General features: G+C 38.9%; 1 protein-coding gene across 3 annotated transcripts in view; it reads left to right on the top strand.

Annotated features, from left to right (window-relative positions):
• Positions 1 to 4,473: 4,473 nt before the first annotated feature.
• ATP6V1H (ATPase H+ transporting V1 subunit H) overlaps positions 4,474 to 26,123 on the top strand; it is a 39,481-nt gene continuing 17,831 nt past the window's right edge. The window contains exons 1-10 of one of the 3 annotated variants that reach the window (XM_052703182.1): positions 4,474 to 4,603; positions 5,777 to 5,903; positions 11,795 to 11,897; positions 12,476 to 12,565; positions 14,492 to 14,605; positions 15,227 to 15,331; positions 16,197 to 16,250; positions 18,863 to 18,960; positions 21,619 to 21,811; positions 25,419 to 25,597. In XM_052703182.1, coding sequence (XP_052559142.1) covers positions 5,800 to 5,903; positions 11,795 to 11,897; positions 12,476 to 12,565; positions 14,492 to 14,605; positions 15,227 to 15,331; positions 16,197 to 16,250; positions 18,863 to 18,960; positions 21,619 to 21,811; positions 25,419 to 25,597 — 1,040 coding nt within the window. In that variant the 5' untranslated portion in view covers positions 4,474 to 4,603; positions 5,777 to 5,799. Of the gene's footprint in view, positions 4,604 to 4,668; positions 4,908 to 5,776; positions 5,904 to 11,794; positions 11,898 to 12,475; positions 12,566 to 14,491; positions 14,606 to 15,226; positions 15,332 to 16,196; positions 16,251 to 18,862; positions 18,961 to 21,618; positions 21,812 to 25,418; positions 25,598 to 26,123 lie in introns of those variants that run through there. The other 2 variants (XM_052703183.1, XM_052703184.1) reach the window with 2 other exon arrangements.

Genomic DNA, 26,123 nt, shown 5'->3' with positions numbered 1-26,123 from the left:
CACGTTCCAGACAGCCATGCAGATTTTTACAAGTGCAACATGCAGGCTCTCATTCACTGCTGGTGAAAATGGTGGTGACTACATAGAAAAATAGCATTTTTTAGCTGAAAATTTGCTCTATGAAATAATAAAATAACTGTGCTCTTTGTCTATGTTGCAGTTTCCAGGGAAATAAATAGGAAGTATTAATTTCAGAGCCACCTAAATATATGCCCACATTATGTATGTTTTAAAATTATAAATAATTAAATAAAAGTTGTAAAGTATATTATCTAAATATTATTTTAAAAATTTAAATGATTAGTTCTATTTATTCTATCCTGAATTTTAGACAACAAAATTCTTGAGCACATCCACCTGTGGAAAAGAACACGTCATGTCTTATGGGAGACAACTAGCAATCCTATTCTTCAGGAGTCAAGGTATAACGTACCAGGTAATGCGCCAGAAGACACAAAGATAGACACATTCTGATATCCTTCTCTTCCTGTAGTAAAGACAAATTATTCTAAGTTCATTTCTTTTTTGAAACTTTTTCTTCATCCATACAGTGGGGTACAGAAATGCTTTGGGGAAAGGAGTATTTTACATTTACGTACTATTTGCTTTAGTCTTGCTTTTGTACTCACCATTCATGTGATCTAATTTTTTCATATTTCCCTGTGTCTCAGTTTGTTTAGAAAACTAAGACACTTCTTTTACATTAGTGTTAGTATAGACTTAGCTATTGATGCTTAAAATGCCTTCATGTTTCATACCTTAGGAAATTTAGATTCCCTCTAACATTTTCCTCTTCCAATTCATAAGCATACCTGAATCTTAGTTACTTCTTCTCTACTGTTCCCTCTCTCCTTCTGTAGAATCCCCTTCACCAAAAATAACAGGCTTAATATACAGTCCACTGACTAAGTGCACCTGGCACTGAGATGTGATAGAAAAAGGATGTCCTTCAGTGCAGCCATGGATGATTCATGCTTGAAGAACTCATGCTAAGAAGCCCATGCCTGTGGCTTTCCTCCCTTCCCTGTCATGCAATGCATGTACTGTTTTCTTTCCACCTGCCCTAGGGGGTGGGTTTTAAGCCTTGGGAAAGTGGGAATGTGAGCACTCAGATCTGATCTGAAGCCCTGGATGACCTTAAGGTCAAATGAGTTGCTTGTGCTAGGAAAACAGTGAGACTACTCCCTATGCTTTTCAAGTGTATAGGTACCACTTCAAAATTGTACTCCGTTACAATTCTTGCCAGCCTCTATGTTTTGTCAAAAATATTTTGTGGATCAAATAAGTATGTTCACTTCTCATTACTTTCTACTTCTGTTTTAGCTGAATGAGCTTTCCAAGCCACTTCTACACATGCTGGAAACTTGTACAGACATACAAAAGACAGCCTGGTAATGCAGTGAATGCTGAGAGGTTAAATGGCAGATGTGTAAAACACTTCTGTAATTTGCGGAATACATGAGAGATGATGATACACCGTTCTTATACAAGAAGGGGAACAGAAAAATACCCTCACGATTCAACTGTTTGCAGTCTTACTGTGAGGATGACTCACCTGCATCCATTTTGATAGTACTAAACTATTTAACATTTAATATATATATATATATTCTCTGTGATCCAAGCAATTGGTGACTTTTATTCCTGCATGGTCATACTTAATTCTTCTCTATGTGTTTCACACATCAATAAGGTCACCTAAATATAGCAATATTAGCTTTTAATGGACATGATAAAAATTAGTTAAGTGAGATTAGTTTCACAGTACCAGAATCCTAAAGCTGGATGCTTATGAACAAGGTGTAACATAGCACTTTTTCAGTCATAAGTTTTAGCAGCATCCAATTCAGAGAATCAAGCAGCATGAATAAAGCAAAATGTGGTGCTCTCTGAAGCTGATGCTGTGGAGTGGGGCTTTATTGTTAGTTCAGACAGCATCTTGCTGTCTGTAAGGATCATAGTAACTGAGAAATGCTTGAGACATGTTCCTGTAATTATTATATAATGTTTTTATTTCTCAAAGCCCACCCTGGCAGTGCAGTGAAGTTCCTTTACATAAAATGCCTCATTAGACTTACACTGGGTGAAATTTTCAGACGTGCAAAGGCCTTTGGCAGATGAGGGATGAATGCATGTAAATCTGTAGTAATGCAGTATCCTGTGGCAAGGTACCTGCCAAAGGAGTAACACTATCATCTGAAAGGTTTTCGCTTCACTGCCTACCTCCTTTCTCAAATATTTCTGAGCAGACTCCAGCCAGATGCTTTTTGCACTCTGTTGCATGGCGAAAACTGCTTGTTTATTCTTACCTTCTGCTGTATACACACCATTGAAGAGTTAGTAATCAATACAGAAATCTTCAGAAATCTTTCCTTTTAACAAAGCAGAAGGGGCTTTTTTTTTTTTTTACTCTTTTAAAATTACCTGAAATTCAGGAATCTTACTGAATGCCTCTTGGAAATTCAAGCGAAATGTATCAGCCAGATGGAATCCACTGTGACAATGCTCTCCAGGCCTACAAACAACTCCAACAGAAACATGAGATCTGACTATCCTTTACAGAGCTGTTGTGACTTTTCGTTAATTATTTCCCTTTTTTCCAAGTGGAGAAAAATATGTGCATAAAGTCTATTACTTCACTGGTATATGAAAGAATAATTCACTGTTGATGTTCACTAATAGTGTGCACTGTGTTCCATAATTTGACTCCTCTGATAGAGTCTATTAACTTGCCTGGTCTAAATGTCATGTTTACTATTTGGTAGCTCCTTAAAAATGCTCTGGAATTCCTATTGCAAAATTATTGTAATTAATTAATATTACAATTTCTTCTCCTCTTTTTGCATTTCTCTTTTTGCTAGTTCAGTAGATTTATACTTCCAGACATTATGACTCATTCCAAGGCTACAGAAAAGCTATAGGAAAATATTTCTTTACTGCAGCCTCTCAAAAGCTAGTGAAATGAACAATAAAGCTAGAATCTGCCACTTATGACAAAATTGGCATGTCAAATAACATCCTTTCAAAGCTCTTCACTGTAGAAAATGATCGTGTTTCTGCAGTACAAAATTTTAACTTCCAACAGCAAACTCTCTTCTTTCAGCCAGACTGAGTGGATGGCAATAAATCTTGCAGATGGTGCAATTAGGAGAAAAAGTCTGCTATGAAAAGGACCAATGACAGCCTAATTCTAAATAAGAGATCACATTGGGCATCAAATTGAAGCCATGAATTTGTTCTTCTGACATGAACACTTTTCTACAAAGCATTTGAAGCAATAATATTAGTAGGGACTAGAGCTGAGAATCATAATCCTATGCATATGTGTACACAGTACTCAGAGTACTCAGATACTGGTACTTGAGTTAAAGGCAGAAGGGTGCTCAAGAGGAGGTGAGAAATCAAGGGTTTGGGCAGAAGTATCATTGTGGTTGATTGAGGAAGTTTCAAGGAAGAAAATCTGAAGTAGACACAGGTTAGATGTGGGCTGACTGGTAGTTTGTAGGATCATCCTATAGGCCTTTGATGCTTTCAGTGGATGGTAGAATATCCAGCTGGGAGGGATCCACAAGGATCCTCGAATTCAACAGCTGGCTCCACACAGGACCACCCCAAATTCAAACTCTATGTCTGAGCGCTGATCAAACAGTCCTGGAACTCTATCGGCTTCCATCTGTGCCCACAGCCTGGGCAGCCTGCTCCATGTCCACCCCCTCTGGTGCAGACCCTACCCTTAAGCCCCATTGCCCCTCCCCTGACGCGGCTCCACGCCGTTCCCTCGGGCCCTGTCGCTGTCACAGAGAGCAGCTGCCTCTGTAAGGAGCTGCAGGCGCCATCAGCCCCCCCATCAGCTCCTCTGCTCTGCACTGAACGAACCCAGGGAGCTCAGCTGCGCCACTGAGACCTTGCCCTCCAGACCCTTCATTCTGCAAGTCCCATTTTCAAAGCCTGAAGTGTTGTTCTGATTGCCTAGTGAATCCTTTACACTTTGGCTTGAAAAACGGATAGAATCATATCTACAGAAGGACCTAGATAAACTGGGTCGATGGGCCAAGATTAACTGCATGAGTTTCAGTAGGGCCAAGTGGCGGGTCACAGAATGACAGAATCACAGAATTGTAGGGGTTGGAAGGGACCTCCAGAGATCATCGAGTCCAACCCCCCTGCCAAAGCAGGTTCCCTACAGCAGGTCGCACAGGTAGGCGTCCAGGCAGGTCTTGAACATCTCCAGAGAAGGAGACTCCACCACCTCCCTGGGCAGCCTGTTCCAGTGCTCCGTCACCTCACTGTAAAGAAGTTCTTGCGCATGTTTGTGCGGAACTTCCTATGCTGGGTCCTGCATTTTGGTCAGAACAACCCTACAGGCTTGGGGAAGAGTGACTGGAAAGCTGCCTGATGGATAGGGACCTTGGTGTACTGACGGACGGTGGGCAGCACGTGAGCCAGCAGTGTGCCCAGCTGGTCGTGCGCAAACTAGGCTAAGTTGGCCCTCGGCGGCCGCCGTCGCCGTCAGCTGAGCGGCGTCACGTGGCGGCGGGCGCTTTGCGGAGAGGCGCTCACCGGCGTTTTTCTAGCGGTCAGCAGTGCTGTCGGCTCGCCGGGGGTAAGTGGGCGCTGCCCGGGCTGTGCCGCTCACCGGGGTGCGTGTGCGGGGCTCCCGGGTGAGGGTTGCCGGGACACGGATTCTTTTGTGGCGCTGTGAGCGCCCTGGTCAGTTCGGCGGGCGGAAGCCCCTTCTTGCTCTCCCCCGCGGCCTCCCAGCCGAACCGAGTCTGCTCGTGGCAGCCCCGTCCTTTTGGTGGCACGAGGAGCGGCTCTGGCTGGGCCTCGTGGTGTTGAAACATCTCTGGTGGTGGCTGAGGGGGCGCAGAGAACGTTACCGTCTTTGTAGGTGTCTGATCACAGAGGTAGTTTCAGAGGGCAATCGATTTCATTGCTTGTTTTATTTTATTTCATTCTTGTTAGCGTCATATTTTCTTTGCTCAGTGATGTGAAGGCGCTGTGCCTGTTAAGGGTGGGGCAGGAGGTGCCAGTTTGCTCTTACTAACTTCTGTAATGGGAAACGAAAATGCCCACAGACAGGGTGGATGGGAGGCCTGGTCCGGTTTGGGCTGTAACAGATTCCTGCTCCAGCCGGGCCCGGAGCCTCTGCAAGCATGCTTCTTGTTTTGGCATCACAGTCAGCTGCAGATTAAATCATACAGGAAGGAGAAAGCAGAAGTGGTGAAGGTCACTATCTTAGCCTATGTGAGGTGGTTCTTACTTTATATAGGGTTTGTTTTTTCTGCTAGTGTAGTTTATTTGCTTGTATGCTTTTTTATTTAACTAGTCTAATAATTGCAAGCAGCTGAACTAGATAGGTCCTAAAGTACAGTGGGGAGGCTGGTGTGTGTGTGTGCATGGGATTGTCAGCCTTATCATCAGTCCTGATTTGTAGGTGGCTTGTGTTGTATGTAGGGCTACTTGAGCTGTGTAGAAAAGATGGTTTCATTTAGTTGTTTTAGAATTAACAAGTCCGGAAGTAACTTAATAATGATTGATCCTAACAACCTTGGTTGTGGTTAGAGTTCAGTGTATGGCATGTATTGTTTGCTTCAGGGAAGACGTCGTGGTAGGTGCTTTGGTTTCTTAGAAAATACTGAATATGATTTTAGGAAATGGGGCACTTGAAAACAGATATTGTTTTGTTACTTTATTTTTTACCTGAAAACATTGGGCAGATACTCAGCTCACTAATACTTCAACAAAAGGTCTCAAATGTAACTTTAATTTCTAGGTGCGTTCTAAATATCAGTTAAGATGGATATCCGAGGTGCTGTAGATGCTGCTGTCCCAACAAATATCATTGCTGCCAAAGCTGCGGAAGTTCGGGCAAACAAAGTAAACTGGCAGTCCTACCTCCAGTAAGTAAAGTTTTTTCACAAATCATTGATTGATTTATTACTTATGTGTTAGACTTTGGCTGATCTTGGCTGAACATGAGCCAATAGTGTGCCCAGCTGGCCAAGAGGGCCAACGCATCCTGGCCTGCATTAGAAATGGTGTGGCCAGCAGGAGCAGGGAGGTGATCACCCCCCTCTACTCAGCACTGCTGAGGTTGCACCTCGAGTACTGTGTTCAGTTTTGGGCCCCTCACTACAGGAAAGGCATTGAGGCCCTGGAGTGTGTCTAGAGAAGGGCAACGAAACTGATGAGGGATCTGGAGCACAAGTCTTATGAGGAGTGGCTGAGGGAGCTGGGATTGTTCAGTCTGGAGAAGGGGAGGCTCAGGGGAGACCTCATTGCACTCTACAACTTCCTGAAGGGAGGTTGTGGTGAAGAGTGATTTGGCCTCTTCTCCCAGGCAACGAGCAGGACATGGGGAAATGGCTGCAAGTTGTACCAGAGGAGGTTTAGGTTAGACATAAGGAAGAACTTTTTGTTTCAGAGAGTGGTCAGGCACTGGAATGGCTGCCCAGGGAGCTGATGGAATTGCCATCCCTGGCAGTGTTCAAGAGGTGTCTGGATGAGGAGCTGCGAGATATGGGTTAGTGCTTGTGGTGACAGTGGTGTTGAGGAGACAGTTGGACTAGATGATCTTATAGGTTGTTTCCAACCTTGTAGTTCTATGATTCTTGAGATTTTTGGGATATACTGAAACATTACAATGCAGGACAGTCTGTCATGCTGCCATTAAAGAAGTTGGAAAACAAATGAAACAACTGGAAAAAATCCAGGAAAACAAGCAAGTATATCAAGGAATGGTTGGAAGCAAGTACTTCTTTGTGGAGGGAGCTCTGCTGCCATTTCATGTTAGGTCAGAATTTACTTTGGAAGTAATAGCAGTGGAAATAAGTAACAGCAGTGAAAACTGAGAGAAATAAAAAGGACAAAGGATCAAGGGGGTGGAAACGGATTTGTGTGTGAGGTAAAGAATGAGGTAAAGAAATAGAATTTTGTTTATTCTCTCATCTCTGTAACCTGAAGGAAAATGAAGAATTCTTGTATCTCTGCATTGTTATTGACTGATATTCTTGACTGTGAGGAATATTAGTGAAGTGTGAAGTGATATCATCTCTTGAGTGTCCAGGTATGGTAGCAAATTACTTCAGTGTTAGCTGCTTTGGAATCAGCAAGATTTCTGCCACTTGAGTTACAGAGGTACAGACCATGCTGCTAGTGCTTTCTGATTATCACTTCATCACTTCAGAGAAAGGCAGGTAATTTTCCCTGTAAAACTGTACATGTGCAAGCTAAGAAATGCTTGTGCGGTACAAACTGATGAATGACAGGTGACTTGAGTACTGTGCTGGGTAGCCCAGTCTTGCCTTTCATTTGTGTTGTTGTTGCTTTTTTCTTCTTTGTACGTCTGCATGGTAAACTAGATTAAGGAACTGATCTATAGTGGAAACTTACTTTTTCTGAGTTATTTTTTCAGATGGATTTGTTCCTGGTTTAGCTCATGGTGTGATATTACAGTGACTGTGCAGACGAAAGAGCAAGTTTGGTGTTGTAACTTGACAGTGGCAGCTACCAAGCACTTGCTAACAAGTCTAAATGGCTTTTGCTGTTACTGTTTATCTGCCAGAAAATGTTCTCTGCGAAAGCTTGGCAACTGTTTTGTTCTGTTGGCTAATTTGCAGTTACTCAGGATAACAGTGGGAGTACGGTTGTTCTGTTGTTCTGTTGACTGTGGGATAGTATTTTTCATGGAGTCTCTGGTGGCTCGTGTTATTGAGCTGTTGCTTTTGTCATACAGGAGTTGGTACTGTGTGGTATGAAGTTGCATTTTTTAATACACATAGTATTAATTGCTTGACTGTGTTTAATGTTGTCTGCCATTTATAATTTGCCTTTGTTCTTGGTATCTTCTTTTCTGTGATTATGTATATAGATTGGACGGTTTTGTTTATTTATCAGCGATTTCCTGTATAACTTCTTTTGACCAGTAGGTAGAGCTGATGATTCTTTTTCAGATCCTAAATGTAGAATTTGATTTTTGTTTTGCTATGGACTCTACAAAAGAAGAATGTGCTAATTATTTCGTTTCTGATGTATTGGGAGAGTAATGTACTGCATCTGGTTATCTGGCTAGTGATTGTATTGTGAGACTGCTCAGTGCTTGATGTCCTCTATAAGTCAATGAGGTTGTGTCTTGTTTATTATTGCTCTTAGATATAAATATAATCTTTGTGCTTTATATTTACTGATAACAGCCTGCTGGCTCGCTAAGGTAGGTTCAGGGATGAGCATGAGTGACACTAGAGGGACTAAAGAGCATTGTGGGGGTAGCTAGTTCTTTGAGGAGTTTCCTTATCATTAGTTAATGGAAATGTTATATAAAGTTTTGGAGCTTCTAAAGAGGAAACAATTATTTCTGGTTTTGAACTCGTCCCTTCTATTTCAGCTAGGTTTGGGCATGATAGTGTCTTTGACGCTGGCTGATGCTTTAAGGGATTTTTTGATAAGTCAGATGTTGCAGCAGTATTGGCTGGTATTTCTAGAGCAAAGCACACTTTGACTGGAATCTGCTGGCTTCTGATGACCTGCTAGAAGCAGGTCAGAGTAGTTTGTGCTGTCCTGTAGAGTAGAAGGAAGCTGGTGTGCTGGTGGTTCTCAAGGACGCTTTTCTTTGTTTGCTTCTGAGCAGCTGTTCTGATGGTCTGTGCAGTTAGTGGTTTAAGTGTCCGTGTAAATGTATGTTTTTCTTAAGTTAAAACATCAACTTAAGCATGACCTGATTTGTGTTCCGTGAAGTGTGGATAGCATTTATGTAGCTGGAAGTAAAGCACCTCACAAGAAATGTTTGCTTGTTTTTGTTTTCAAATCTGGCTGCATCAGTTCCATAAAGATGATTTAAAGGCAGCACCACTCACAATAGCAATGGAGTCTGGGTCGTGAATGAAGGGCTTCTGAAGATCTTTCCTGCTGTGCAGAAATTTCCTCAGTGCAGAAGTAATCTGGCTTGCTAATAGCTAGGCTGCACTAGTCTGATTTCTTTTTTGGAGTCAACTCAAGCTAAAGATTAACCAGCATATTGTTCATTTCATCCGAAGGTTATAACTGTAAACTAGATGTCAAACTACACTAACATAGCTGCTGATTTTTGATGTTTTCTATGTAAACTATTATCACACATGATATGTACAGTCATCATACCTAAATATTGTACTTATGTTTGCTGCTGCTGAATTTTCCAAAATTAGGCTGAGGAGTTTTTATTTTAATTTTGTTACTGAAACTCAGAAACCCAAGCTGGAAGTCAACACAAATTGGGCATCTTTGGGAGAAGAACTAAACAAATCTTAGAACAATTGAAGATGAATTGTTTTGGAAACTAAATGTGATTCAGGGCAATTAGTTCTGTGCCTTTTGTGTGTTTTTTTTTTTTTTTTTTTTTTTGGTTTGTTTTTTTTTTGAAACTCTAAGGAGGTTAGAGATGTTGATGCTGTTGTCTGATTGAAAATACAATACGGCACTGTTGCATCCTGTATGGATGTCGTCAGCATTTGCCTCAGGGTAATACTGCCTTTATAGGGTACCTTGTCTTGAAGGAAATGCAGTTCTGCTTGTTGAAGGTAGTAAATGATTTCTTGGAGAAGTGAACTCTTTGGAAATTGCATCTTGCTGCACTGTAGATTTTCTGTCTCTATATTATTGTCCAACAATTGAATCCAGTGAGTGCCCTTTTGGTGCATGTGAAGTAGTGTAGATAACAGGATGAGGGACCATGCCTTGACACTGTGGTGGGTAGTTGAGAAAATGAGCTATTTGTAGCAGATGGACAAGAGTCCAGCATCATTCAAACAAAAAAAGGAAGAAAAGCTGCTGGAGAGAATCTGTAATAATTAGGGGGAAGAAAAAAAAAAGGAATCATAAGTTTGTGAATCATCTTGACCAAGAGCTTTTAAAAGCAGTGGTCTTGCAAATATTGCTTCTCTCTCTTACTTGTCACCATATCTACTTCCCCCCAACCTTGCAGTCTAATGTGAGATGAAAGCAAAAATTTGAAAGCTTTCTTCCTTGAAGTTTGGCAGACCTTTTCTAACCACCTGCCTGTAAACAACAATAATTCTCATGGTAAGGCTTTTTCAATTACTAAAGCAAAAAATAAAGAATTCACCTCGAGTTATCTCTTAAGTGGCAATATTCTTACAAAAAGATAGAAAAGATGAACTCATCTGGTTACTTCATGTCATTATTATCTAGGTGTCCCTAGATTGGCCAGCATTGATTGAAACATTAGTGGCTGCTAGTTTGTTGTAGTTATGGCCAATATTTATGGCAAAGTGTTGGTCCTTTTTCAACTGCTCCAACTATTTTTAATAGGAGAGAAAAGAAATAATCTAAAAGGCAGAATGCTCATCACTGTAATTATTTTTCTCTCTATAATTACTTCAATTTTAGTAGAAACTACTGTGAGTCTTCCATCTAGTAAGTCTTAATTGCCTTTGCTCAGTGTAAATTAGAATATTCCTTAAAATAGTGATGAAATACAAGAATAGCAGGTGATGTACTGAGCTTGCTTATGTTCTTTGCTTGAAAATTAAGTAGATAGAAGGTTTTTTTGTAATGAGGCTATCGTCATTAAAGGAAAAATAAAATTGAGAACATGGTGTAGGTCTTATTTATGTTTCTGTAGCTTATAAATTCAGATGAAACAAAAAAGTGAAAATTTTCTGCGAGTTTACCAAGATTTTAGTGGAGCGTTTAGTTGAGGAGCATCTGGAAACCAACTGGGAATATGGAAAAGATGAATTAAAAGAATCTATGCTGTGTAGCTTTGAAAAGTGGAAGAGGCAGCTGAGTCAGTGGAAATGTGAAGAGATGAATCTTGGAAATACTGGAACAAAGCAATGTCTAATGCTTAACATATCCTCTGATTTTTATGCAGATGATGGTAACATGTACAATTTTCTTCTTTCCTGAATTGGTCCTGCTATTAACTAGTCAAGCTAGTCAGCTGCTAGTCAATTTAAAAAATAAGTAATAATCTAAAAATTCCAGGACTACTTGATTTAAAAATCAAACTTTGTACCTGAAGAATACCAGTCTGTAGTGTTCTGTTTGGTGTGATGGTGAGTTTTGCATTGTAGCAAACAACAAAAAGCACGATATTGTGCTGGCTCTACAGCTGAGTCAACAGTTTACTGTGATAGTATTCAAGGGGTTAGTGCCATCATCAGTGCAAACTTATTTCTCATTATTTCTTTTGGTTAAAGAAAAGATCAGACAGAGCAGTTAGCCTACAGTAGCCCCACAGCAGTTGTCTATTTCAAGCCCTCTTGCTACGTGTTTGGATGAACTTGAACAAAGAAACTTTTAAATAGCTATGAGAAGCTGAAATGTCTTGATTCCTAGTGTTTTTTTTTTAAATTGTTATAAATTAACTTCTCTCTACTTCTTAAAGTTCTCTTCAGTGCTTATGGCAAACTTAAAATAGCAGTTAACTTCATTTTTCAGCACTTATTTCAGCTTGAGTTACTGTTATTCATATTCTGTATTATAATGTTGTGTATTTCAGTTCTTTTAACTATTTTCAGTGAACACTGCATTCCTCCTCTGAAAACTTGAAAATGATTTAGAGAATGCCATTGAACAGAGACAATGCACAGGGAAAGATTTGGAGAGGCTGTTCATTGTATGCGATACTGGTTGCAGAAAGGACATCTTTATTTTCTGCTGTAGAATGTAGGATTGGTAAAGCAGTGCTATTGAGATACCAAAGTTGAAAAAGGATGTTTTGACTTGAAAGAAGGATGTTTTGAAATAATCTGCTTATGTGATACTAATGGTTCTGTATTTTGCTTTTCAGAGGGCAAATGATCTCAGGTGAAGACTGTGAATTTATTCAAAGATTTGAACAGAAAAGAAATCCAGAAGAGAAACAAGAGCTGTTGCAAACAGAAGGCAATCAAGTAATTTTCCTTTCTTTTAATAATACCTTTTTAGGGGAGGTGGATGGAAGGAAACTTTAAAGTAAAGTTGACAGTACAGTTAAGATGTTATGGAGGAAGTATAAAACCTGTATAAAAACATACTTTTTTTTTTTTGCTAGATGTACACCTCAACATTCATTTAATCACCTGGTATATTATTATTAAATAGAAAGCAGGAGAGAGAAGATAGGCTGAGACATACAGCTTTCTGGTTTTTTTTCTACCTTAATTTTAGAGTATTTTGTGTGGTTTTTTTTTTTTCCCCATGTTGTCAAACACTACAACTATGTAATAGGTAATAATTTGCATAGTGATAGAAACATATACAGTGAATGTCATATGCCACTCTAATTACAGTGCAGCAGTTCAGAGTTCTGTGTTCCATGTGACAGAAAATTTTCTTGTAATGTGGTGCCAAATGGTATCTCTATTGCAATCAAGATTTTGGGATGCTCAGTGCCTATGTAAGACTTTCTGGGATCTCATTAATTCACAATTTTACATTATCAGAAGGAATGATGATGATATTACTAATATTAATGTCTCTTATTTTCTAGTGTGCTAAAACATTTATAAACTTGATGACTCATATCTCCAAGGAACAGACAGTTCAGTACATTCTGACTATGGTTGATGATATGCTACAAGTAGGTCAATAATCTGTCTTATTTATCTCTCTTTAAATGAATGTTAGAATGCTTACTGAAGTCTCCTTCAAGACTATATAGGTTTCACATTCTATGAAACTTGCAGGTTCTGTCTTTGGAAAGAAATTAAATGTCAGAGCTGAAGATGCATGGGTGATTTAGTCTTGCGTATACGTGTTCATATTCTAAAAAATAAATATGCCTATCTGGCTATCTGTCAGTTCTCAATCCTATTTGTTACAAAACTTGGATACTCAGGAACAGTTTGTGATCTCAGTCATTTCCCAGTGTGTAGATACAATATGACAATGAACATGAAGTTGTTGAAGCTTTTCCTATGAAGGTATCATTTTGGCCACCCTTTGCAAGAAGATGTAGTTCTTGCAGCTTTAGATTTCCAACATATGTTATACACTAGAACGGTATGTCTGAAATTTTGCATAGTTAAAACTGGAGACTTATTTTTTGACTGAGAACATGTTGAAGTTGTTGTGCTTTCTTTCTTTAATCCTGTCTCCTTCATAGCTGTTGTAAAATTAACTTATTTTTGATCATTTTAGCTGGACTTCGTGTAGCATAAGTGTGAATGTTAAGTGATTTATTTGATTAAACTCATTTTTTCATTAAACTGGTCATCATGGAGCTGAGGCTGTTCTTTAAGATGCTATTCGTGAGACCTTGGGGTTTAGGGTTTGTTTTTTCATTCCGTAGTTTGTGCAGCAGACAGTAAGATATTTTTGCGTGGCTTTTGATATGTGCCTGATAGAATGCTAGGCACTTGAATAATGTGCTGTTGTAAGAGTTATGAGTGTCAGATAACCAGGGGTACCTAGTCCTACCCAGTAACTGAGGAAGATGGAAATATGCAGTCCAGTGCAGTAACTTTGCTACGTTCAAGGAAGAGTTGGCTTCAACTCTGACACTTGGTAAGATGCCAGCATTTGGATGATGCATGCATTCAGGTCATGTTGTGCTGTATGCATGACACTTCAATAAGTGGGCTTGCCTAGCTAATTTTTCATCTGTAGTGTTGTTACTAGGGTGCTGTATCCGTGGAGGAAAGACCTTCAGTTAGTGGAGTTTAATAAATTTCATGGGGTAGTGGAGACTGAGATACTGTGCTCATGCAAGTTGCCTTGTTATAGTGTTTTGAGCAGGTTTGTCTACCTTGATAGAGAGTTTTGTACTTGTTTGTAGTAGCTTGACTTCAAAGACTAAGCATCTCTTTAGAACAACAGCATCTTATCCACAAGCTAGAAAGCTTGTGGAAATGCCGAGGAAGAACAGAAATCCAAATATTGCATTTTCTGAAAGAATGTTTAAAACAACTAGGAAATATAGCTCCCCTTTCTCCTTTAGATTTTCACGTCTTCTCTGATCTTCTTTAAAGTCGTAGGTGCTTTGCACAGCTGTTATTAGACAAAATGCTGGAAGCAGTTGTGCACAATGTCCTATTTCGTCTTGTGGTTTTGCCTAGAAGCTCTCCGGAACAGACTTGTAGTGTTTGTTGTCTTGGTGCTCAGGTTGCCTGCTGTGACAGCTGAACCAGCTTTAGTATGGAAGTAAAAACAGGTGGAAAACTTTGTATAAACTTTATTGAAGAGGAGTGGTGTTCCTCTATGAAACTGGTCTCTCACTCTCTTATTCTGGTATATTTTTTACTGAATCAAGTATTGGAGCACTGAGAAACAATTGGGGTTTCCAAGTTCATTTCCATACTCCCTAAATTTTGAACTTTCTTAGTGCTGAAATAGACTGTATCTGCAAGTAACTATTGAACTGAAAATTCCATGGGCTATTACAGTCCAGAATGTGCTCTGGTAATGTATATTGACTTATCAATATAATGAAGAGCATAAATATTTGTCTTATAGTAAATGTTTTTGCAGGTCTCTCAATTCCTTTTCTGACTCTTAATTTCTACAGGAAAATCATCAGCGTGTTTGTATCTTCTTTGATTATGCTAAGCGTGGTAAAAACACTGCATGGTCCTACTTTCTGCCAATGTTGAATCGACAGGATCTTTTCACTGTTCATATGGTAAGCTTTCAATAAATCTTGGTAGCTGGTACAGTAAAATGCTGTTTTTGATTTTTCTTCCTGTTCGTTGCATGTGTTCTTGCACTGAAGATTTCATGAAAACACTGAGCTTGGCAACAATTTTTCCTCAAGTTCATTATTAATTTTTGTGTTTCCTTTTGATGTTCTGCTGCTCTTTTTCTGGGCTGGAAGTTTCTTCCATCTTGAAAATGACTTGCTTCAGCTTAAGGGGAAAAAAGCCAGCTTGAATAGCTTGCAGCCGTTAAGTAATTATGGCATGTGCCAGTGCAGAAATAAAAACACTCACGCATGTTTTAGACCACTGTGTCATAGGGCTGATGGATATCTGACTGTAATAGTATCCTACAACATTAGCCTGTTGATTAAACCCATTTTTTGTAGCTTTTTGTGAGCTTTATCAGCTACTCCTACTGATAACATTCTGAAAATATACCACTTACTACAAAGCAGATACAAAATAAAGTTACTTGGAATAGAGATCCTCTTATATTTCTCTAGGGGGTCATCTTTTGTTTAAACTTGATTTCAAGATGCCCTCTAACACTAAATCCTGAAACTGTTGTGTCTGGGAATTTTTTTTTTTATTGTATTCTCTTTCAGGCAGCAAGAATTATTGCCAAACTGGCTGCTTGGGGGAGAGAACTTATGGAAGGCAGTGACTTGAATTACTACTTTAACTGGATTAAAACTCAGCTCAGTTCACAGGTAAAAACCTACTTCTGCTTGAATGTTAGAATGACTTTGGAAACACCAGTTCTTGAAATTTCAACTTAAGATTTTGAATTAAAATAAACTTTTTTTGATTGCTTAATGCTCATTCTCTCCTGGACACTAAGAAGAAAGCATGAGATTTTTTTCTTTGTCTCTTTATGTTGTTGTGCTTCTCCTAGCTTGTTACTTGGATGAATAATCCCATGGCAGCAGGAGGTGAACATGGAAGCATTTTTCCAGTTTACTATACTGAGTCATCTTAAATTTTTATTTTCCACTTGAAGCTAAATAAATTTTAATTTGTTTAGACAGTATTTGTATGTACTTAGCTTAGTGTGAATTCCTTCAGATATGAATTTTTCTCTTTTGAAGTCATTTTTTTTGAAATTTACCTGGTTCTTCACCTTATCAAAGCCTAGTGATTTGTCATTCTCTAAGGTAGTTTTGTAACAGAAGTGGATTACAGAGAATATAAAACATAAGTATATTTTTAAGTGTATTTTTCAAATTGTAGGTTTATTAAGAGTACTATGTAGGCTTATTAAGAGTTCTAGAAAAGTCTTCCAGATAAAGTTGGAGTTTTGCTAGAAAGATTCAAGGAAACAGCCTTTAAGCCCTGGAATGAAGATGGAACACGGTATTCTGTGAATCTACACTTAAACAAAAAAAAAACAAGTCATGATGGGGTGTTTGTGAAATAACTGCATTATACTATTGTAATATATCGAGCAGAAAAAATATCTAATGGTCTTAGCTTTTTATAACTATAGGGATGGGAGAATCAAAACAGTGCTGGGAACAACCCTTTTATGAGGATGAAGGATAGCTCTTATTTTCAACTTCTGTATTTTTTTGCTAGAAGCTACGTGGTACAGGGGGTTCTGTGGAAGCAGGAGCAGTCTCCACAAGTGATGTGAGTATATCTTTAAGATTTGTTAATTTGATATTTCAGGCGAACGATATCCGCTCCTCAGATTAAGGTGCAGAAGTGTTCTGGAGTCAACAACAAAAAATGGAATTGGAACTGTATTACAGAGTGCCAGGTGATGGCGCCAAGGAATTAAATTATTTTGGAAAACATTGTTTTTGCAGAAAATACTGGCACTGGAAATGTATATTTTACAAGTTGGATTGGGTTGTTAAAAAACTGCGGATGTGTCTAACCTCACTGTTATAACTTGAAGAAGAGATGGGCAGTTAATTTAACATTTGCCCAACACTGTTTAGCAATGAACTGTCTCAGTAGAAGACGACAAAGTATGAAGCTTATGACTCTTATAATGTGCAGAACTTGAAAAGGCATATCGCATATTATAGCAAACATTGTCCCTCAAATCTCTGTAGCATGAAATTACTAAGAGTGCTTTTGAAACTATAATGCCGTTATATTTGAATAGCCTGAATTCAGGGGGGAGTAGATTGTCATTTTCTCATCAGTATTCATTTATACTGAATTGCACGTAGCTGTAATGAGTGTTGGGCTTGGAGATAAACTTCGGCAATATAGCAAATGCAAAAGATCGTAACACTTGATTTTTGACTTTGTTGTGACACAGACAGTTTGTTGTGGCTCTTGAATGTGAAGTAGAATTCAGAGTGGTCTTTTTCTTCCCTCTTTCAGCCTGAAATTGTTCCTTGTCTTTCAGAAGACTTAAATATGAACCTGGAATTTGTTTCTTTTAGGAAAGTAGTTATAGCTTTGAAGTGTTAGCCTCCTATAGAGAAAAGCCTTTTCAATTACCTGACCAGAATTGAAAATAGTAAAGATGAAAGGCTGCCATGTATCACCGTGGGTGTTGGGGAAATTACAGCCTGAGCATGGAAGTTGAAGTATGTCAGTGTTTGTGTGTAGCTCCATGTTCCATACTGCTAAGCTGTGTTAGTTTCTGTCATGTGGCTGTATGACAGTGAATAGCTCTATTGCATGCCATACCATTCATTATAGAAATGTAAGCTATTCCCTTGGAATCTAGGAATCTATACTGGTTGTGCTCTGGCACTGAATAGACTGTAAGGTCTCAAAGCAGCAGAATCCTAGGTTAATTAAGTTGGACAAATTTGCTATTGAGTTCATTGCCGTGTTTCTGATTTTAGATATAGCTTGTGCAAGATTTTCAAGCAGGTTCAAATTTATTTCTAAGTAAAATAGGGATGCTGTTGTAACATTTTAGATAGGGAATGCTGTCTGGGATTTATTGTGAAATTTCAATTATAAGTGTTGGAAGAGAATGCTTTTGTAATAATCACCTTACAAAGGTTGGTAATGCAAATAAATTAATAGACTATTTCAGGAGGACAGAATGTTTGTGTGTTTATATTTGCTTTATTTACATAAGCGAATACATACTGATCCAGTGAAATAAATGTGGGTTTTTTTTTTAAATCTAAATGTCCAGACTCAGTTTTTACACAAAGATTTTGATAGGGATGAACTCATTCTGTGATACTCATCAGATGTCAAATTTTCTTTTTTGCTTCTTATCTTTTCATGTGGGGTTGCCTAATTTTTTTTTTCTCCAGTAAACATTGGAAAGGTTTGACCTTCTGTTGTGTAACTGATCTACCGTGAGGCTTTGGAGGCACTTAGTAAAGAAGGGGGCTTATAGGAAAAAGTATTTTATTTGTAGTATGTCTGAGTATTACTAAAGGTAATACCAGAAACTGAGCACAGAGAGAATAAAACACCAATTCTGTACCTTGGGAGCTGCCTTTATGTTGACCAAAACCCATTTCTGAACTTCAGTTGATCTTATCTTACCGCACAAAAAATGCATGCTTTTAGTGATGAAAATCTGTTTAAACATTTGGTCTGTGATAATTTGTATAGGAACCTTGCTGAAAGTAGAGTTCAGTGGTGCATCTCTCAACCTTTTCCTGATGGGAAAGTTTTAGTCTTGTTCTTCTTAGCACAGTATAATGTGCTAAGATTTTAATGAATAGAGAAAAAATTAAAATGTAAGCCTGAAGTTTGACGATTTTGCATAGTCATCTTCCTAATGGTATTCTTCTGTATCAATATACATCTCATTATGATGAATATGGTTAGGAACTGAATGTGGAAAGAAACCAATCTGGATTCACTTGGCTACAAAGATCTCCAGCAGACTTAACCAGATTTGATTAAAAATTTTGTTGTGTGTTCCACAGTTTACTCAATAGAGTAGCAATTGGTTCTGTGGATCAAATAGCTTTGGCACTACAGTCAAACAGAACGTTGCCTACATATGTGCTAAAGGAACGCATGCTCAGATAGGCTATTACAGTCTCTTTCTGTAATGATAAACTGGTATTGCTTGCATAACAACTTCTTCCTGCTCAAAAGTCTTTTCTGTTTGTATTTTGCTTCTCAACTTTTGTTTTCATTTTATTTTATTTTTAAATAGAAGCTTGTAAAATATTGTAAGAGTGAGTCGTCTTAACTTTGAAATGTTGCTGAAGAAAAGTGCATTGATGTATGCTAGCAGAGCCTAGTTTGGAAAACTAAGCCTCTCCTGTAAAAAGTGATGTGCTCTTCTTTTCCCTTAGAGTTCCCAGTATGTACAGTGTGTTGCTGGATGCCTGCAGCTGATGCTTAGAGTTAATGAATATCGCTTTGCCTGGGTAGAAGCAGATGGGGTAAACTGGTGAGCATTTTTTTCACTTAATGTGGATATACTTGACCTTATGATAGTATATTCTCCAATGACCTGTTTTGGAATGGAACTCTTATACAAAGGGACAGCTCCTCTGTTTGAGTACAAAATTTATTTGAAAATGAACATTCATTTTTCTGTTTGACAGTAATGAAACTTGCAGATATAGGTACCAATGTGAGTCCTTGATGCTATTTTACTTCTCGTGAAGAACTGTTCAGATCAGTATCTGAAGCAGATTATAGCTGTTTGCCTTCAACTTTGATTCTTTGTTTTTTACTTGATAGAACAAGGACTGAAGAAGTGATTTTCTGCTCATTTTTGCTGTTCATTTTGGAGTTGTTTGATCTCAAAATATTAGTGAAAGGAGAAAATAATTAACATGGCTTCAGCTAGATCTCTTAATACAAATTCTCTTCATAAAGATCTGCATGAGTCCAAGATGTCACTCATCTTTTAAAGCTGTCTACACGACTTTTATACCATGTGTATGTCTTTTGGAGATAGTGGCTGTACAATTTATGTTTTAAGAAAAAATAACCTTGTACTCTGAATTAGAGAATATTCAAAGTAGCAGTTGAATTGAGGAATAGTTCAAGGGTTCTGCACCTGAGATGGAATAATGCCAGACACAGGCATGGACTGGGAAGCAAGTGGCTGGAAAGCAGCTCAGTGCAAAGGGACATAGAGGTGCTGGCTGACAGCAGCTCAGCCTGAACCAGCAGTGTTCCCAGGCAGATTGGAGGGCAAACTGCATTTTGGGGTTCAGTAAAGCTCAACCAGCTGGTCAGAAGAGGTGATTTTCCCACTGTGTTTAGTGCTGGTACATCCTCACCTTAAATATTGTTTGTAGTTCTTGGTTCCATAGTACAGTCAGGATGTTAATGTCCATGAAAGCATCCAGAAGAAGGCACCAAAGCTGGTAACAGGGCTGGAAGGTGTATTCTGTGAGAGGAGAGGCTGAGAACATTGTGCTGTCCAGGCTGTAGAGGAGGAGACCAAGAGGTAACCTCACTGCTCTCTGCAGTTTTCAGAGGAGGGGAAGCAGAGGGAGGTGCCAGGCTCCTGGGTACCAGTGTCAGCATGGGAATGGCACAAGGCTGCACCAGGGGGGAGTTGGACTGGGCATTAAGAAGTGTTTCTGTGCTGTGAGGGTGGTGAAACATGGGAACAGTCTTCCTATAGGGGTGGTTGATTCACCATGTCTGTAAGTGTTCCAGAGGCGTTTGGACAATGACCTTAATGATGTGCTTTAACTTTTGATTAACCTTCAAGGTCAGACAGCTGAATTAGATGGCTTTGTAGCTACTTTGTAACTGAGCTATTCTAAAATGAAAATTCAAAGGATGCTTGTGTGTGTCAAGATAGCTCCATTGGAGCAAACTTTTTCTCAAAGGAAACTGGTACAGCAATAAACTGTTTAAGTGTTACAATAAGTCTGTATTTCAACAAATTTGAATTTGTCTCAATTTTGATGACAGCTTATGCATATACACTTCTTAACTTGATTAGCCTTTATTTGGAATTGGCTTGTATCCTAGATTTAACTGGGAGAGAGTTAAAATTATTCCTACTATTTGGTATAGTTCATTGTTTTGGATTTGGGAGGGGAGTAATGCTGATAACACAGATATTGTAGCTTTTGCTGAGCATTTCTTGCACTAAGTCAGATTTTCCTGCCTCTCATGCTGCCCTGCCAGTGAAGAGCTGGGAGGGATCAGAATGAGCCAGTTGAGCCAAACTGCTCAAAGGGATATATCCCAGGCCAAAAGGCATCGTGCTGAAGAGTAAAACTGAGAGAGTTGGCTGGAGGAGCTGCTGATGCTTGGGGACTAACTGGGCTTCAATCAGAGGATTTTGAACAATCACATTGTTCACTGCTTGCTTTTTATGTACCTTTATCTATTATAATTATTTTCCCTTCACTTTCTGAACTACTAAACTGTCTTTATGTCAGCCTGTGGGTTTTACCTTACCTGTGAGTTTACTTAATCTTGTTCCCCCATACTACTGGGGGCGAGTGAGTGAATGACTGCCTGCTGGGTTAAACCACAACAGCTTGTAAACTGCTTGTTTTAAAAGCTCAGCTGAACAAAATTTCTGCGGAACTTCTTTTTCTTGTAAGTCTTGTGACTTTTTCTTCTCCAATTGTACTTTGTATGTGTATCCCATCTCATATATGCTATACCTGTAAAATATCTCTTGAAAAATCGCATGTAGTCACTAGTTAACTTAAGCTCATTTCAGATGCTTGCATGGATAAATACAATTATGGGAACAATTTGAATCTGTATAGATTTTGTTCTGCCTTTATATTCCTCTTATATTCCTCTGTTTCTCCTAAAACCACAAATGATGCTCTAAACTTGCTACTGGTAAAAGAATTGCAGTGAACTTAAGATAAATGCAGTTCCGCAGCAGTTCACACTGGTGAACTTATGGCAGAGGAAGAAATAATTATATTTTCAAAAGAGTGGTTTCTGAGCGAGCTGCTTTTACAGTGTTAAATGCTGGTGCAGGATGCTGTGAAGTGTTGCATACTCTGCTCTTTTCAAAAACTTCCTCTAAAACGTTACACGTCTCTAGGTATAAGAGCTCAATGTATGTAATCATTATTAAAAGATCAAATGTATGCTGTTAATTTTTCAGTATCATGGGCGTCCTGAGCAACAAATGTGGCTTCCAGCTTCAGTATCAGATGATTTTCTGTGTGTGGCTGCTGGCATTTAGCCCTCAAATGTGTGAATATCTACGTCGGTATAATATTGTTCCAGTGCTGTCAGATATTCTTCAGGAATCAGTCAAAGAGAAAGTAACTAGAATCATCCTTGCAGCATTTCGGGTGAGTGTCGGACTGCAATTGCGCTGTACTCATCTCTCAGTTGATTAGGTCTGAGATGCTTCTGATGTGCAGCTGTTTTTGTTGGGCGTTATCAGGTGTCTTGGATTGACTGCTTAATTATTCCTCTTTTTGTGTGAGATGAGCTTTGTTTCGAGTAGTAGATCTACTATTAGAGGTAATAGATGTTTACTATTCAGTGTTTTAAAGTGAAGTTGACTGTAGTAGGAGGCAATGCAACAGTTGACAAAAATTGTTAGTGTAGACATTAGTAGTTTGCCATCTTTAGTTCAAAGTTTTATCTTCTAGTGCTTGTCTAAAAGGCTGGAGTTTACTAGCAGTACGTTTTGCCTTATGAATCAACTAGAATTAAATGTAATGAAAATATTGAAAATAAAACACAAATTGAAATATTATTTTAACCAGGCATCTCTTTGGCTAGCTGACCGTCTTGGATTTTATCTGCTAGTCCAGAAATCTTTTCATGGTCATTCTGTTAATATGGATGAGGGTATCTGTTTAAGAGTGCTTCATTATTGTGTCTATACTACCTGAAGTTCTTAGGTCTTAATTAAGGTAATTTAGAGTAACTAAGCATTGAGGCTTAATGTATTCTCACAATGAAAACAAGTTTGTGTTTATAGCTGCTAACTGTGATGTACACATGGTTTTATGTTCATGTTTCTCAATTGTATTGTTTGTGATACTGGACTACTTATAAAAAACTTTTAATCCTTGTGCCCTAAGTTGGAGATGTAGATCTTGGATACTGTTAATTTCTCTGGATGCTAGTTGAGTTACAGTAGTAGGTGTCGAAAGTGAATTTGGATGGGGAGAGATCAGTTGTTGCTTACTGACTTGCTGCGCAACAGTAACTCATGATCATAGAATGGGCTGGGCTGAAAAGGACCGTAATGATCATCTAGTTTCAGCCCTCCCACGATGTGCAGGGTCACCAACCATCAGACCAGGCTGCCCAGAGCTACATCCAGCCTGACCTTGAATATTTCCAGGTCTGGGGCATCCACAGCCTCATAGGGCAACCTGTTCCAGTGCATCACCATTCTCTGTGTGGAAAAACTTCCTCCTAATATCTAACCTAAACTTTCCCTGTCTCAGTTTAAAACCATTCCCCCTTGTCTTATCACTATCCACCCTCGTAAACAGTCATTTTCTTCCTGTTTATATGCTCCCTTCAAGTACTGGAAGGCCACAATGAAGTCTCCCCAGAGTCTTCTCTTCTTCAAGCTAAACAAGCCCAGTTCCCTCAGCCTTTCCTTATAGGAATGCTCCAGCCCACTGAACACCTTAGTGGCCCTCTTTGGGACTGGTTCCAAGAGCTCCACATCCTTGATGTGCTGGGGACCCCAGGCCTGGATGCAGTACTGCAGATGGGGCCTCACAAAAGCCAAGTAGAGGGGGACAATAATCTCCCTCTCCCTGCTGGCCACTATTCTTTTAATGCAGCCCAGAACACAGATGGCCTTCTGGGCTTCAAGTGCACTCTGCTGGCTCATATCCAGCTTCTTGTCCACCAGGAATCCCCAAGTTCTCTGCGGGGCTGCTCTCAGGAGGTTCTTCTCTTAGTCTGTATAAATGCCTGGGATTGCCCCAACCCAAGTGCATCACCCTGCACTTGGCCTTGTTGAACCTCATTAGATTTTTTTCATGGGCCCACTTCTCCAGCCTGCCCAGGTCTATCTGGATAGCTTTCCTTCTCTCCAGTGTATTGACTGCACTGCTTAGCTTGGTGTTGTCTGCGAACTTGCTGAGGGCGTACTCTATTCTATTGTCTGTGTCACTGATAAAGATGCTGAAGAGTACTGGTCCCAAGACTGACCTTTGGGGGACACTACCTGTGACCAGCCTCCACCAAGACAGAAACAATGATCACAACCCTTTGATTACGACCAGTCAACTAGTTGTTAATCCATCAAACAGTCTGTCTTTCAGATCTGTACCTCTCCAATTTAAAGAGAAGGTTGTGGTAAGGGACCATGTCAAACATAGATAAAACATCTGTTGCCCTTCCCCTGTCCACTGGTGCTATCTCTCCATCATAGAAGGCCACCAGATTAGTCAGGCAAGATCTGCCATTGGTGAAGCCATGCTGTCTGTCTCTGATCACCTCTTCATCTTGTATGTGCTTTAATATGGTAACCGGGAGGATCTGCTCCATGATCTTCCCTGACACAGAGGTGATGCTTACTGGCCTGTAGTTCCCTGGGTCATCCTTTCTCCCTCACTGCTTAGTTACTCCAAATTAACTTAAATTTCACTTACGAAAAGCTTGTAAACCTCTCTTTGGTATGACTTATGTCATAGTATTTTGAGTAGCTTTCTATGTATGTCTGTCTCATAAATAACTAGGAGGTTTTTTTGGGACACTTTTTCCTACCTGTTCCTTGAACTTCTTAGGATTCGTGGTCTTTTGAGATCTGTTATTTGTTCTTTTGTCAGCACTTACAACTTGAAGTAGGTAGTTCAGCATTTTTTTTCTGTAAATTATCTTCACTTACTGAAATAGGAATGTGTTTTTTTTTTTTTTCTTACACTAATGGCTGCGTAGAATTCACTTTAAAAGCTGTAATTTGACTTATTTTAAATAGGAATTTTTTAACATCCATTTGCAGTGTTCTATCTTATTTAGTAATAACATAAGTGTAGAGGTTCTGTGACATGAACAGGAGTGCAGTCCAGTTTCTTCTGTATGATTGCATGACTTATTTCAGGTTGATATTGAGACTTATTTATATGAATGCGTGTCCTTTTCATAAGGACTTATTTTTTTCTGTGGACTTCATGTTGCACCAGAAACTGTAGGTGGCTAACTCAGAACAATATAATCTGAAGCTGATTGGTTAGAAATGTAATGAATAAATAACATTGGAACTTGACTATTACATTCTGTGGTTGTAATTCCTGCAATAAGTTTATCTTTATATAAAAGATAGCTAGTTGGAATGTTCCCAAATTCGAAAGAAGCTATCTAATCTAGATACTAGCCCTTGAGTTACATGGCTACAGTTTTTTGATGTCTTTCTTGCTTTATACTGTTGCTATATGGAAAGCTAAAATGACAATCCCAGATGGAAGCAGTTGTTTACAGCAGATGCTCCAGAATCTGGGATGTTTCATTCTGTCCTTTTCCTTTGACTGGTCTTCTAGTCGGTCCTATTTGACGTAGAAAGTGATCAAAGCAGGTAAATTAATGCTTCTCTACATTTAAGGTAGCATACCATCTAGATGGAGAGGGGTCAAAGTGACCCAAGATTGAATGCAGTCTTGTTTGTGCTGTTCAGCATGCATGTTTGCATTACTCTTACCTTGCAAGCAAGAGCCCTGATTTTAATTTTATTTATCATTTACATTCCTCTTGATATGCAATAGTAACAAATATGAATACTCCTATATAGCATGGTTGGTCCTAGACAGCCTGCACTGCTAAATATAGATGTAGAGCAGCTATTATTTGGTAGTTGTACTTCCTTGGAGACAGTATTTCAGAAAGTGCTCAATCCTGCCAATAAGAATTTCTTAGTGATATTAGTCTTCCAAAATAGTCTTTTCTTAAAATCAAGAAATAAAAATCAACATTTTATTTCTCTAGAACTTGCTGGAGAAATCTACTGAGAGAGAAACTCGCCAAGAATATGCTCTTGCCATGATTCAGTGTAAAGTTTTAAAGCAGCTGGAGAACTTGGATCAACAGAAATATGATGATGAAGACATAAGTGAAGATATCAAGTTTCTACTGGACAAGCTTGGTGAGAGTGTGCAGGACCTTAGGTATGTTTCTAAGTATGAAGATTTTTCAAACGCACAATCCAACAAATGTTGGTTAAAAACCTTTATTTTCTTTTTTTAAAGCTGTATAGTAATATATGGTAATTACAGCTTTTAAATGATGGCTGATAAGGTATGTACAGATATTCTGGTTATATAAGTTTCCTATTCAAGTAAGTATTTATTGGCTGAACACAATCTTCATTTCTGGATATGTAATCTTCATAACTGGTAAACCTTGCAGAAACAGCTCCACGAGAAGTTTATAGGAGTTCCCAGTTTATGCTAAAGACTGCTTACTTAGCATGGTTTTCCTATCCACGCTAACTCAAGATTTTGATAATGCTGATCTAGTTCTTGTTCCTTTGTATAAATTGAATTGTACTGTAGTTCATGTCAAAGGTTTTATTGTATGAAAGGCAAAGACGGGGATCCTTGATTGGAGAAATTAAATGTAGAATTGCAAAATATGAGAATTCCCAAAAAGCATAGGGTTGTGTGAGGTTTTTTTTCTCCTCTCCAGGAGTTC

The sequence above is a fragment of the Tympanuchus pallidicinctus genome, unplaced genomic scaffold (assembly GCF_026119805.1).
Source record: "Tympanuchus pallidicinctus isolate F22 unplaced genomic scaffold, pur_lepc_1.0 scaffold5, whole genome shotgun sequence".
Lineage (NCBI taxonomy): Eukaryota > Metazoa > Chordata > Aves > Galliformes > Phasianidae > Tympanuchus > Tympanuchus pallidicinctus.
The sequence above is the reverse complement of the archived record's forward strand: the minus strand, read 5'-3'. Positions and strand labels throughout refer to the sequence as shown.